Source organism: Periplaneta americana, chromosome 3, assembly GCF_040183065.1.
Source record: "Periplaneta americana isolate PAMFEO1 chromosome 3, P.americana_PAMFEO1_priV1, whole genome shotgun sequence".
NCBI lineage: Eukaryota > Metazoa > Arthropoda > Insecta > Blattodea > Blattidae > Periplaneta > Periplaneta americana.
Window position 1 is genome coordinate 21,680,890 of NC_091119.1, and position 12,645 is coordinate 21,693,534.

At 37.1% G+C, this 12,645-nt stretch overlaps 1 protein-coding gene across 4 annotated transcripts in view; it reads left to right on the top strand.

Annotated features, from left to right (window-relative positions):
• Positions 1 to 12,053, top strand: part of obe (activating signal cointegrator 1 complex subunit obelus) — a 96,584-nt gene extending 84,531 nt beyond the window's left edge. For all 4 annotated transcript variants that reach the window (XM_069820072.1, XM_069820071.1, XM_069820073.1 and 1 more), the window contains exons 29-33: positions 591 to 781; positions 861 to 1,029; positions 2,072 to 2,362; positions 6,285 to 6,639; positions 11,283 to 12,053. In XM_069820072.1, the coding sequence (XP_069676173.1) occupies positions 591 to 781; positions 861 to 1,029; positions 2,072 to 2,362; positions 6,285 to 6,639; positions 11,283 to 11,458 (1,182 nt within the window). In that variant the 3' untranslated portion in view covers positions 11,459 to 12,053. The remainder of the gene's footprint in view (positions 1 to 590; positions 782 to 860; positions 1,030 to 2,071; positions 2,363 to 6,284; positions 6,640 to 11,282) is intronic.
• Positions 12,054 to 12,645: the final 592 nt, after the last annotated feature.

Sequence of the window (12,645 nt, forward strand, 5' to 3'; positions counted from 1 at the left end):
CGAAACTAGGTGGCCCGGGTTCGATTCCCAGTCGGGGTAAGTTACCTGGTTGAGGTTTTTTCCGGGGTTTTCCCTCAACCCAATAGGAGCAAATGCTGGGTAACTATTGGTGCTGGATCCTGGACTCATTTCACCGGCATTATCACCTTTCTCTCATTCAGACGCTAAATAACCTGAGATGTTGATAAAGCGTCGTAAAATAACCTACTAAAAAATATATATATTGTGAATAGTAGGGGTGATAGAGGGCAACCTTGTCAGGCACCACACTTTATTGTTCCCAAGTAGAGAGTTCTGATTGAACGTTTATTGATGTATTATTTTTATATATCGCAAATATAATTTGATTTGAAGCGTCATTTTCAGCTAAAATTTGTAAGTTTATTTCGGTCAACTCTGTCAAATGCTTTTTTGAAATCTATGAAAGCTATGTGTATATCTCTGTTAAATTTCTTGTATTTTTCAATAAAAAGTTTTAATGTAAAATATTCATCAGCACAGAATCATTCTCATTATAAGAGGTATAAAAGGAAGATATTGTAATGTTAGAAAGTTTTAATAAAAGTGATGATTCATGATTATGTTTGCAGGATTGTCGAGGAGTTCGCCCAACATCTATGGGTCGCATTGCTTCATTCTACTATCTTTCACATCAAACTATGCAGCATTTTCAAGACAAGCTTGGTCCTAACTTGAATACGGAGCAGCTCTTGAAAATTCTGAGTGATGCTTATGAGTATGATCAACTGCCTGTGCGACACAATGAAGACGGTCTAAATGGGTAAGTTTTCTGGACATTCCTTAAGTGAAATGTTTCCAATAATCTCCCACAACAGGTTGATACAGTTTGTTTTTTTCAGGGAACTAGCTAAGAGTTGTCCATTGCCAGTGGATCCATATTCTCTGGATTCGCCCCATACAAAGACTCTATTACTGCTTCAGGCTCATTTCTCCAGACTTCATCTGCCGTGTACAGACTATCTTACTGACCTCAAGTCTGTTCTAGACCAGACTATTAGGATATTACAGGTGAGCTGAACCACTTAAGTCTTACTATAAGCACGTTTTTAAATTCATCATTAAACCCAATGATGGCATCCCATTTTCAGCATGTCGATTTTTAATACAGCAGGAATTCAACAGTGTTCATTGGAGCCATTTTTAAATTCATTAATGAAATTCATTGACACTTACTAGACTCATCAGATTTTAAGAATGATGAATCATTGTTGTTTTCTAATGCCAGGCGTTTGACAATAAAGTCATTTGACCTCTTGCACTCCAATATTTTTCAAAGATATTATCATGGCCAGCCACTGAAGCACAGATTTTGAGATGTTCCGAATCCATTTCTTGGTTTGAGTTGCACAATGAGCAGTTAGGGGACTGATATATTCCAATTCTATGCAGGTGTTTGGCCAAACAATCATGGCCTGTTGCCAATCTAAATGCAGCTACAGACGATTTTCGTGGTAAATCGGGAATTAACTGTGGATTTTGATGCAGAGAGTTCCATTTTTTCCCTTGTGATTGTGTTATTAAATTTTGTTTGTTGAAGTCTAAGTATGTAGATTTAATACATCTTTTCACAGAAGTGTGTATAATATACTACCTTCTATTAGTAAAGTCCTTAAGTCTTTGTTATTGGTAAAGCCTTTAGTAAGTCTGCAGGTAAAGCATTCCAGTCTCTGATAGTACGATTGAGGAAAGAAAACTTTCCAGTGTCCCTCCTCTGTCTTCTTTCCCTTAATTTATATGAGTGGTCGTTCCTTGAAGAGTAATTTGGTGGCTGCAACCTATTTTAGATGGTTCGCCAAGTTAGCTCTGTAGTAACACATCTGCCTCCATACTAGCTGGCCTGGGTTCGATTCCCAGCGATGTCAGAAATTTTCATGTAAAATGTCTACCTTGGAACTAGGAGAGATGACAGTGCACAACTTCTAATCACTAAATGCCTATTTTTATCGTTGTTTGGATCTCGGCTATGTAAGACCCAAATTTACTGTGTGTTTTGTCTAAAAATATCATGTGCTATGTCATTTATATTGTAATATATTTTTCTGTGTTACAGGCAATGATAGATGTGTGTGCAGAGAGGGGCTGGCTTTCCACTACACTGTGTGTTCAGCAGATCATGCAGATGGTGATCCAGGCTCGATGGGTTCAGGACCCTCCTCACCTCACTTTGCCATACATAGAACCCCATCACATGTACCTTTTCATGAAGAAGACTTACTCAGATCCAGCACTGAGGGGCAGTAACATAAGAACACTGCCTGGTCTGAAAGCAGCCTCTCACAGAAACTACTCTTGTCTTGCCAACATTTTAAGAGAAGAGCTGGATGAAGGACAGATAGAACAGGTTTGTCTCGACTTTTCGCTGCTCGTATATATTGAAATTAAAACTGCTTTAGGATTGATAGTTAGCTGACTAAACTGTGAAAGATCAAGGTCACTGTTAAAATCAACAAGGTACAATATGGCTGTTGTCATTGCTATCATCCACTCCGATAGGATGTAAGGATGGTCTCCTTTCATAGTCACACCTCTACACCCTCTTACCTAGCATCTCGTTTTGTTTACCTTTCACTGCCTCGAACCCAGAACATGTACCTTCTCTCTATTCCTCTGCACAGAACATCCTTCTACTCATCATCTTTCAGCATATTGATTCCACGCCTCTGGAATTCTGTCCCTGACCATATCAGAGACTGTCGGACAATATCAAAATTCAAATTTAAATTTAAAAAATCACATTCTATAGTCCCGTCGCTCTTATTTCTGGCAGCCAATCACGTTGCAGATCGGCTACATTTAAACGTGTGCGTCTTGTCATTCGCTGGTGATGATGTAATTCACTTCCTAAGGCTCGATAAATACTTAATGTAATCTCCCGCCATTTTGGCTCTTACATCCGCTTTCGTAGAAAACACACGAGGACGTTATTTGCTGCTCAATTACATTGCATTTGATTTTTTATCATAGGACCTACAAGAAGATAATGTTCAACGGTGCGGCAAATAGATTCCTCGTATGGTAGCTCGGCAACGAAAGAACAAAAATGGCGAACGATATTACCTACCTAGACTTTATACAGCTTTCACTTCCTAAGACGTAAGCAAAGACGAGGAGTCACGGCGGAAATAACATCGACACGACTATAGTTCATGGAATTGCTTGTTGACCATCTGTGAAGTTGCATAACTTCAGCTTAACCCATGACATATAGTAAATATTGTAACTATGCTGTTGTAAAATTGACAATATGTAATGTATTTATTATCATTATTATTATTATTATTATTATTATTATTATCAGTTATCACTATCATCATTTCTATCTCTGTTTTTCTTTCTTTTTTTCCTTGTATTAGCTCGATGAGAGCTCTATAGTGTTCTTTTGACCCTGTTGACCCTCTATAGGGCTTTAATTGAATTTGTATTATTTTCATCAGTGTTTGTATTTCTTTTTTGTATTTATATGTGCTATTTGGTAGAATGGAAGAGAAGGCCTTAATCCTGTCAGATTAAATAAATAAATAAATAAATAAATTAGCAATTTTCCTGAAAAATGTCAATCCTAAAACAATTTTAATTAGAGCTGTCAATCAACTAAACATTTGGATTGGTTAACCGGATGCCTTTACGAGATTAATCAACCAGGCAATCGAATTTTAATAAACTCAAACAGTGTTTGTAATCACTGGTATATGGTTAAATTATTTGAATAAGTAAATAACGACTTCACTGTGTTAACATAAATTGTTGGTGTTATGCTACCTGATTGACTAGTTTCGATATTGTTTGCATCATCCTCTGAATCCTAGTGAATTCTAGCGCTATCTTAAGATAAGCGTTCACTACATCGTATCGCATGCATCGGCTCTCGGTAAATCCGTCCATGTTTCTCGGATGAGCAACTTTTCCGATGCGTGTGATCATGGCCTTCTTTAATAAATCAATTTTAATTGCTCAACTGTTACTATTATGTTGTGCCATGTTCAATGTCACGCCAAAAACTTATTTCGCTTGTAGAAAATTGCGAAGAATTATACAATTTGAGGCGTTCCCATTACAGTAATCAAGTCGTTTCTTACAAATATATTATGTAACCAATATCTCTTTCGTTTCTTCGTTTTCAATTAAGAAGCACGAAACAATTACAAATTCTTATTGAGTAACACTCATAATTAATAGACTTAACCTCAAAATTCCTTTGTTTTCAGCAATATCAAAATTGTACGTCATATGTTTTAAACAGCTGATTAGAAATCCGATGAGAAGATGAGGTAGAGCCGTTACAATGAATGCACTTCACTTAAAATATCTGTTGCATGCGATTCGTCCAAGGAGTGCGATACGATGTAGTGAATGCTTACCTTTATGGTTTCTTGTTGTGGTGGGATGTGTTCATGAATGTATCGAAACCAGATAGGATTCAGAGGATGACGGAAACAACATCAAAACTAGTCAGTCTGATAACATAACACCAAAAATTTATGTTAACACAGTGAAGTAGTTATTTATTCAAATAACTTAACAGTACATCAGTGATTATATATAAGTATTAAAAGAGTGTATTCAAGAATGAAGTGTTTTTTAAGTTCGAATAAAAACCCTTAAATTCATTTTAAATAATTCTGTATTCTATAGCAGAACAACAACACGTTTTTACAAATATTTGTAATTTTATTGATATATATCGGAAATAATTATTAAGTAACAGTTGACACTGATGATATAGACAACAGGTTTGAAGGAAAAAATCCAATTCACACTTGTTAGTTGGTCACATTTTCCTCCAGCCAAACACGTCAATAGGTTGACAAGACTTCACAAGTCTATTCACTGATCAATCTGTTAATATGTGATCTGGACTTAAAGGCAGGGTTTTTCCTTAAAGCAGGATTCATTAAAAGTGAGAATAAATTACGCTGTTTTTATAGCACTTCTAAAATATTCCTAAAAAACAGGAACGTTAAAATAAGGTTTTACTGTAAGTAATTGTCACTACTGGTTATACTATGATTTTTTGTGGTTGTTCCCAGCATGTGCGCAAGCATAGAGAATGATCACAAAGAAAGAATGATACTGTAACATTGTTTTGATGCTGACTGTAGTTTTTCTCTCTGTGCTGTTATGGCAGAAGCTGATATGTCGATTTTAGCAAAAATATTTTGTTGTCTAGATATGTTGTAAATGTTTTTAACGTTATGGCAAAACTTTGTATATCTACTCCCATTAGTAGCTAACACTAACAGGCTACTAATAAAAATATATTTCTCCTAATGTATCTCTGTTTTCCTAAAGGAATCAATTTTAAAACTGCTCTCTCGTAAAATAAGGAGAATGTACATATCAGCTTATGACCTAACACCACACCTCTCTCTCCTTCCAATGTTACAGTTTAAATTTAAATACTGTTATTTTTCAAAATGCCAAATATGTAGGTGTAGATGTTTGTGGGGCAAATCATAAAACAGCGAACGCTAAGCTCCGCCCACGTCCCCTTTCCACTTTTCCCCTACAAGCTCACTACACGCTCTAGTGGGAAAGAGTGGAAATAGGAGTTAGGGTGGGGGTGACATCTAGTGGAGGAAAGTGGAACAAAAAGAGTGAATGCAGCATCTACGAAGCAAAAGAGGAACTTCGTTCTCTCTCTCTCTCTTTTTTTTTTCTTATGACTTCGCAGGGGCCAGTATTCGATCCGAGTATCTTCTTAACAAAACGCTACCAAGGCGAGTTGGTGGTAGAAGGTAAAATGAATCTATTTATGTTCAAGGGGACAATGATGGAATGGTGTGGAGGACAATGACCAAATATCATGGGTAGAAATTGTCGGGATTGTGAATTTAGCTTGGTACGAGTTGACTGCGGGGGTGGCATAAGTGTTAATGTGCACTGGTGGAGCTTCATTGTGTCCGTGTCCAGCTTCATGTACAGACGGAACCACGTGTCATGATGAGCCGTACTGAAGACGTGTACTTCTTCCTCAAATTGTGAAGGGAGAATTTGAAGGTGGATACTATAAGGTACTGGGTTGTTGTCTAATGCGCCCTAATTTGATTGTATTGTGTATTAGTACGTGTTATGAAATACGTGCGAGGCGGTAGGCAGTGATCCACCGAAGCGGGACAGATAGTAGAGAGAGAGAGAGAGCAGGCGAGCGAGGTGCTGAGCGGCGAGGGTGGGGATAACTTCCCCTACTGGCGTTCGCTGTTTCACGATTTATCTTGTTTGTGTTTGTTATAACTCTTGTTTTGTATGTTGTTCTTTTATTATAGGTGCATAAAGTTCTTTGTGATATGCCTGTTCTGAATGTGAAGCTCAGTATACGTGGTTGGTGGCAAAATGAAGGTGCAGAAGCAGAAAAATCCTTCAGACAGCCTCCTCTTAGAGACAGCTGGATCCCAGTCCATGCGGATCAAGAGTATACATTAATGGTTCGAATGGAACGCATTAATAGAACAAGGGATTTGAAAGCACATTGTCCTAAGTTTCCACGTGGCAAAGATGAAGGCTGGTTCCTTACTTTGGGTAGTATAGAGAAAGGAGAACTTACGGCACTTAAAAGAGTGGCTGGTGTGAGGGGAAACAGGAGCTGTCAGCAGCTGACATTCTTCACCCCAAAACGAATAGGTAAGAAATAGAAAATTTAGTTATGCATTCCTAATTTTGTGTGATACATGTGAAGATGTTAAATTACTAGGCGACCAAGGCGGGACCCGTCGTGGCGGAATGAGGAACTCCGTGCTCGCTGCGTATGTTTACTGCTGCAGTGTCGTCACATCCAATGCTTAGCGTTTCAATCTGGTCGCTATGCCGCTTTGTAGGCAGCTATGTGTTTCGTAGCCAAGCGCGGAGCATTATTTATAATGCCATAAAGTTTTGTGATGAAGAAAAGACAACGGGCTTATTCCTACCTCTATCGAAGACAATAGAGTGTGCTGCAGCTTGTGAAGTTAAATAAGGAAACAATTAGTAGGATTAGAAAGGAAGGTAAAGAATGTGAGGACAAGGGTGTAGAAATATCGACACCAAACAAAGTTAGACGATCTCGTGCAAATAAGGTTGAATTAGACGACATGGACAAATGTATCATAAGAAGAGAAGTTCATAAATATTAAGGTTTCTAGAAAGAGCTTCCAACATTAGGAAAGTTGCATAAATTTTGTAAGAGAGAGATATAGGTTTTAAAGGGTGCAAGGAAACTTTACGAAAACTCATACTATCCATGGGGTTTGCAGTCAAAAATGTAAAGATAAAAGGAAATATCTAATAGAACGATCTGATATAGTAGCCTGTTATTTATCTGGACGAAATATGGTTCCATACTCATTACACTGTCCACAAATATTGGCAAGACGTAAACGTGTCAGGAGTTTATACAAATAGCAGTGCAGGTCAACGACCTATAGTAGCCCATGCTGGTGGTAGTGATGGTTTTATACCAAGTGCTTTCCTCGTATATGATGTCCGGAGTCTGGCCACTTTAAAATTCCAAGGTAAGAAATGTATATCAAATGCAATATTGTATAAAATACAGTACCTACTTTAGTTTACGTTACTTTCGTTTCATGTTTGCTTCTTTACGAACACGGATGTTGTGGTGTGTTTTCTGAGTAGATTCCTATGTGTATAAATATGATAAAATAAATCTAAACAATAAAGTTAACTTATATACGAACATATAACATATAAAGCGTGTTAATAATAATGAAACAAGAACGCAGTTCAGCATGTGCTTCATTTTGCTTCTGATGCGGACTTTACAACACGACCTGTATTGTGAAGCGAATCGCAGAGCCACCAAACAAAACGGTTCCCGCCTTGGTCGCGTAGTACCTCTTGGTACCATGTATGCTGTTGCTTCATGTTGCCTCAAATGGGGGTTGTACACCAAGCACACCACGTGGTCGTGGTCTATTTGTAATTATATTTTTAATATAGTGAATGATCAGCCTAGGCTGAGTCCGCAGCATGGTGTTTCTGCACGTCAGCTTGAATGTTACAGACACTAGTAGCCATCCATCACTGCTATTCACAGCATCAAAGTGGTACAAAGTGTTTTATTGACTTAATTTATCCAAAAAGATGTTGAAATTGTCATACTCCCTTTTCTATTCAATTTTGACACTGACTTAAGAAATTCTCTGTCACTTGTAGCAGTTCATGATGTGTTATGAAGACTATTTTCTGTTAAACAGTTTTTCATTTCGTCTAGGTTGTGTGGGATTGTTCTGTTTACACTCAGAGATAATAATCACAGGATTTATCTTTTGAAAAGGTGGAAAAATTGAAATACCTAGGAGCAACAGTAACAAATATAAATGATACTCGGGAGGAAATTAAACACAGAATAAATATGGGAAATGCCTGTTATTATTCGGTTGAGAAGCTTTTATCATCCAGTCTGCTGTCAAAAAATTTGAAAGTTAGAATTTATAAAACAGTTATATTACCGGTTGTTCTTTATGGTTGTGAAACTTGGACTCTCACTTTGAGAAAGGAACATAGGCTAAGGGTGTTTGAGAATAAGGTGCTTAGGAAAATATTTGGGGCTAAGAGGGATGAAGTTACAGGAGAATGGAGAAAGTTACACAACACAGAACTGCACGCATTGTATTCTTCACCTGACATAATTAGGAACATTAAATCCAGACGTCTGAGATGGGCAGGGCATGTAGCACGTATGGGCGAATCCAGAAATGCATATAGAGTGTTAGTTGGGAGGTCGGAGAGAAAAAGACCTTTGGGGAGGCCGAGACGTAGATGGGAGGATAATATTAAAATGGATTTGAGGGAGGTGGGATATGATGGTAGAGACTGGATTAATCTTGCTCAGGATAGGGATCAATGGCGGGCTTATGTGAGGGCGGCAATGAACCTCCGGGTTCCTTAAAAGCCAGTAAGTAAGTAAGGCTGTACATAAGATCAGGGAATCGTGAAGGCCATGCATTGATAGTAATCATTGATCTGTCTTCAAACACGTCACAAATTACTTGTAAAGAAATATTGTGGAAAGAAGCAGAAAAGAAATTCCCTGTCACTCGTAGTAGTTAATGATGTGTTATGAAGTCTATTTTCTGTCAAATAGTTTTTCATTTCGTCTAGGTTGTGTGGAATTGTTTTATGTACATTCATTGACCCGTCTTCAAACAAGTTAGCCATCCAGGAACCAGTCCTTAATTTATAGTGATAGTTGTGAAGATGGTGGTAGCCATCGGCACAGCTCAGACGGTAGCGTGTTTGCCTGCTGATCCGGAGTTGTGCTCGTATGCAGATTCGATTCCACTTGAGCTGATTACCTGGTTTGCTTTTTTCCGATGTTTTCCCTTACCATAAGGTGAATGACAGGTGATCTATGTCGAATTCTCGGCCTTACCTTGCCAAATACCATCGTGCTATCACTGATTCAAAATTCAAAGTTATTAATCCACCAATAACAATCGTTATATGAGCTACAGAAGAATAAGCAATTAAAGATTTTAAGTCAGTCTGACGTATTCAGATTAAACTAACAATTACACCACCAACCAATCTAATAGAAATCCAAATATAATTAAATACAGAAAAATTAATTAAAATTACAAACACACGCAATAAACCATATACCGCCAACTTTAATAATACACCAGCCAAAATCATTGAACCTGAAACTGGAGCTTCCACATGAGCCTTAGGTAATCATAAATGAATATATATATATACTGGGTGTTCATTTCAAAGTGTGTCATGACGTCACTGTTGTTGGGTCACCGATTTGAAACGAGTTTCAGCTTATATGTTAGAAAAGTTGCCTATTATTTAAAGCGTTCTTCAATCTGAACTTGAGAACGTGTACGGTGTAACTTGAACGTCGTAGCAACAGATGGTGGTCTGTACGGTCTGTGTGCTACCATAACCTCTTTCGAACTGTGTTTTGCGCCGGCAAGTCGTACGCAGGGTATTTGTTATCATCGGTTGCGTACGGCAACATTCCACAACACAAATCAAATGCTCTGTGTCAATGTTGACCGTCGAAGTTAATGTCAACAAATACGTAAGTAATCGTCTTAACCCTCTCCCCAGATCCCGACAGTACGTATTTCCAAACAGTTCACATTCCTGCCACTACCGGCGTTATCGTACGTATCGGTACGTACTCTTCAGAATGAACGCTGTACTTGCTAGGCAACTTCTCTACCTCATAGGTTATACACCTCTGCGGAAGTGTAGGAACATTGAATTCTCTAGGCTCATCGGCTAGCCACATGACGGCATACAGCGAGCCATGACAAATTTTGAACTGAACACCCAGTATATATATAATTTATCTTGTTTGGTTATTTTATTTAATATCTAATATATTTTGTTGGGGTGATGGGAAGAATTAATGAACTCTTTTTGTATATATACATTTATTTATGTCACATCAATAAATTTAAGAATGCAGTTATATTGTCAGACTCCAAAGCAGCTATTCTATCAATCGTCTCTAAACACACATCTTCATCTCAAACAGCAGAAATAACTAAAATGCTCCCTCAATTAATATCACTCAATAAAAGAATTCTATTCCAATGGATACCATCCCATTGTGGAATCCTGGGAAACGAGAATGCGGATGCTTTAGCAAAGGGCAGCACTGCTACTTACAGACCTGTTACTAAATCTACGTATTACTCTGTGAAAAGATTTATTAAATCTACATACTTAGACTTCAACAAACAAAATTTGATAACACAATCCCAAGGGAAAAAATGGATCTCTCTGCATCAAAATCCACAGTTAATTCCCGATTTACCACGAAAATCGTCTGTAGCTGCATTTAGATTGGCAACAGGCCATGATTGTTTGGCCAAACACCTGCATAGAATTGGAATATATCATTCCCCTAACTGCCCATTGTGCAACTCAAACCAAGAAATGGATTCGGAACACCTCAAAATCTGTGCTTCAGTGGCTGACTATGATAATATCTTTGAAAAATATTGGAGTGCAAGAGATCAAATGATTTTGTCAAACGCCTGGCATTAGAAAACAACAACAACATTTATTTATGACTAGTTGATCCATTTTTGTTGATTATAAGATTAAATTACCTTAGGGATAACAGCGTAATTGACGCTAAATAACCTAATAGCTGATGCAGCGTTGTTAAATAACCAAGTTAAAAAAAAAGATGGCATTGTGGTTGTTGATGGGAGGAAGAAAGAAACGTTTTTTAGCTCTAATTACGATTACTTGTTTTCTGCAGTTCACTTGTATTTTTAATTAAGGGACGTTTTATTTTGTTGCAGGTCGTATGATTCTTACGTTGTACATAATGTCAGATTGCTATTTGGGACTTGATCAACAATACGACCTTCATCTGGATGTCATTCCACCCAGCATTCGGAATCAAGTTAATAGTGAATTGAAAGACTGTAACTTCAGTTCAGATTTGGATGACTGCAACAAGGACAACAAATTCTAAAACTGCAAAGAGGAATATCGCAGAAAATACAATAAATTACAGACTCTGAATTGGTGATAACATAATGGTCATAAATAGACAAATGAATCAACTTAACGAAGTGTCAGTAATTTATTATAAACTTATTGGAATTTTACTTAAAATTAAGATACTATTTTACCATCTTTATATTGTAACTTATTGATAGAAGAAGGTTAAAGAATGTGATAAAATTGATAACTTTTGTTATGTAATATGGTATTGTGATAACCATATTTGATGTATCTGGAAATCTTTCATTGTGAATTGACCTTTACAGTATTTATAAATTACAATTGATGAATTTTTTTTGTAAAGTTGTTGTACAGACTTGATATAATTAATATGTCCTGTTAAGGACATATTAGACATTGTTGCAGTGTTAACTTAGTCCATTCTGGAAATGGAATATTATTTAAACTGCAATATACATATTTCTGTAAAATGACATATACTGTGATAATTCCTTCCAGTAAGCACCTACTGGATGAATATGAATTCAATTATTTAAGAAGCCATTTATTACATACTATTGTTTGTCTGTGGTATCGTTGAAATATAATATATTTGAGTACAACTTTTGTACTTTTTATGGTGGGTACCACATTGTTCATATTTGCCTTTAATGGTCATATCAAAGAGTGAAGTGCCATCATAGCACCATAGCAGGTGAATGTACGTTGCAGCAAGATGGTTTGTGGATCAATGGTAAAAACAGGAGTACCTGCAAAAAGCTTTCCACCAAACATCATATTTGTCCATCACAAATTTCATTTGGATTCTTCGGAATTTGAACCTGAGGCTCTAGCTTAGGGGTTCCCAACTGGTGTGTTGTGCAGCCCCATGGAGTGTGTCACGGAATTTTAGAACTGAAAAATAAATTTTATGTCATCCAGAAATTCTCTCCACAACGCGATTTTTTATTTACAACGAAGTCTTTGATATGGTACATTTTATTTTGAGACAGACTTTACCAATGAAACGTGAACACCTGCAACAATGCTGAGTTTAATTTTTCTGTCTGGCGATAATTCGAATGAAAGTGAACACCTGCAACTCTCCAAATTGTCAAATTTCTGTTTCATAAAGCATTCCGCCTGTCAGGGAAAAATCGTGACAATATGTAGGACTGTCATGACAATTTGTCAAATTCCTGTTTCATAGAAGTT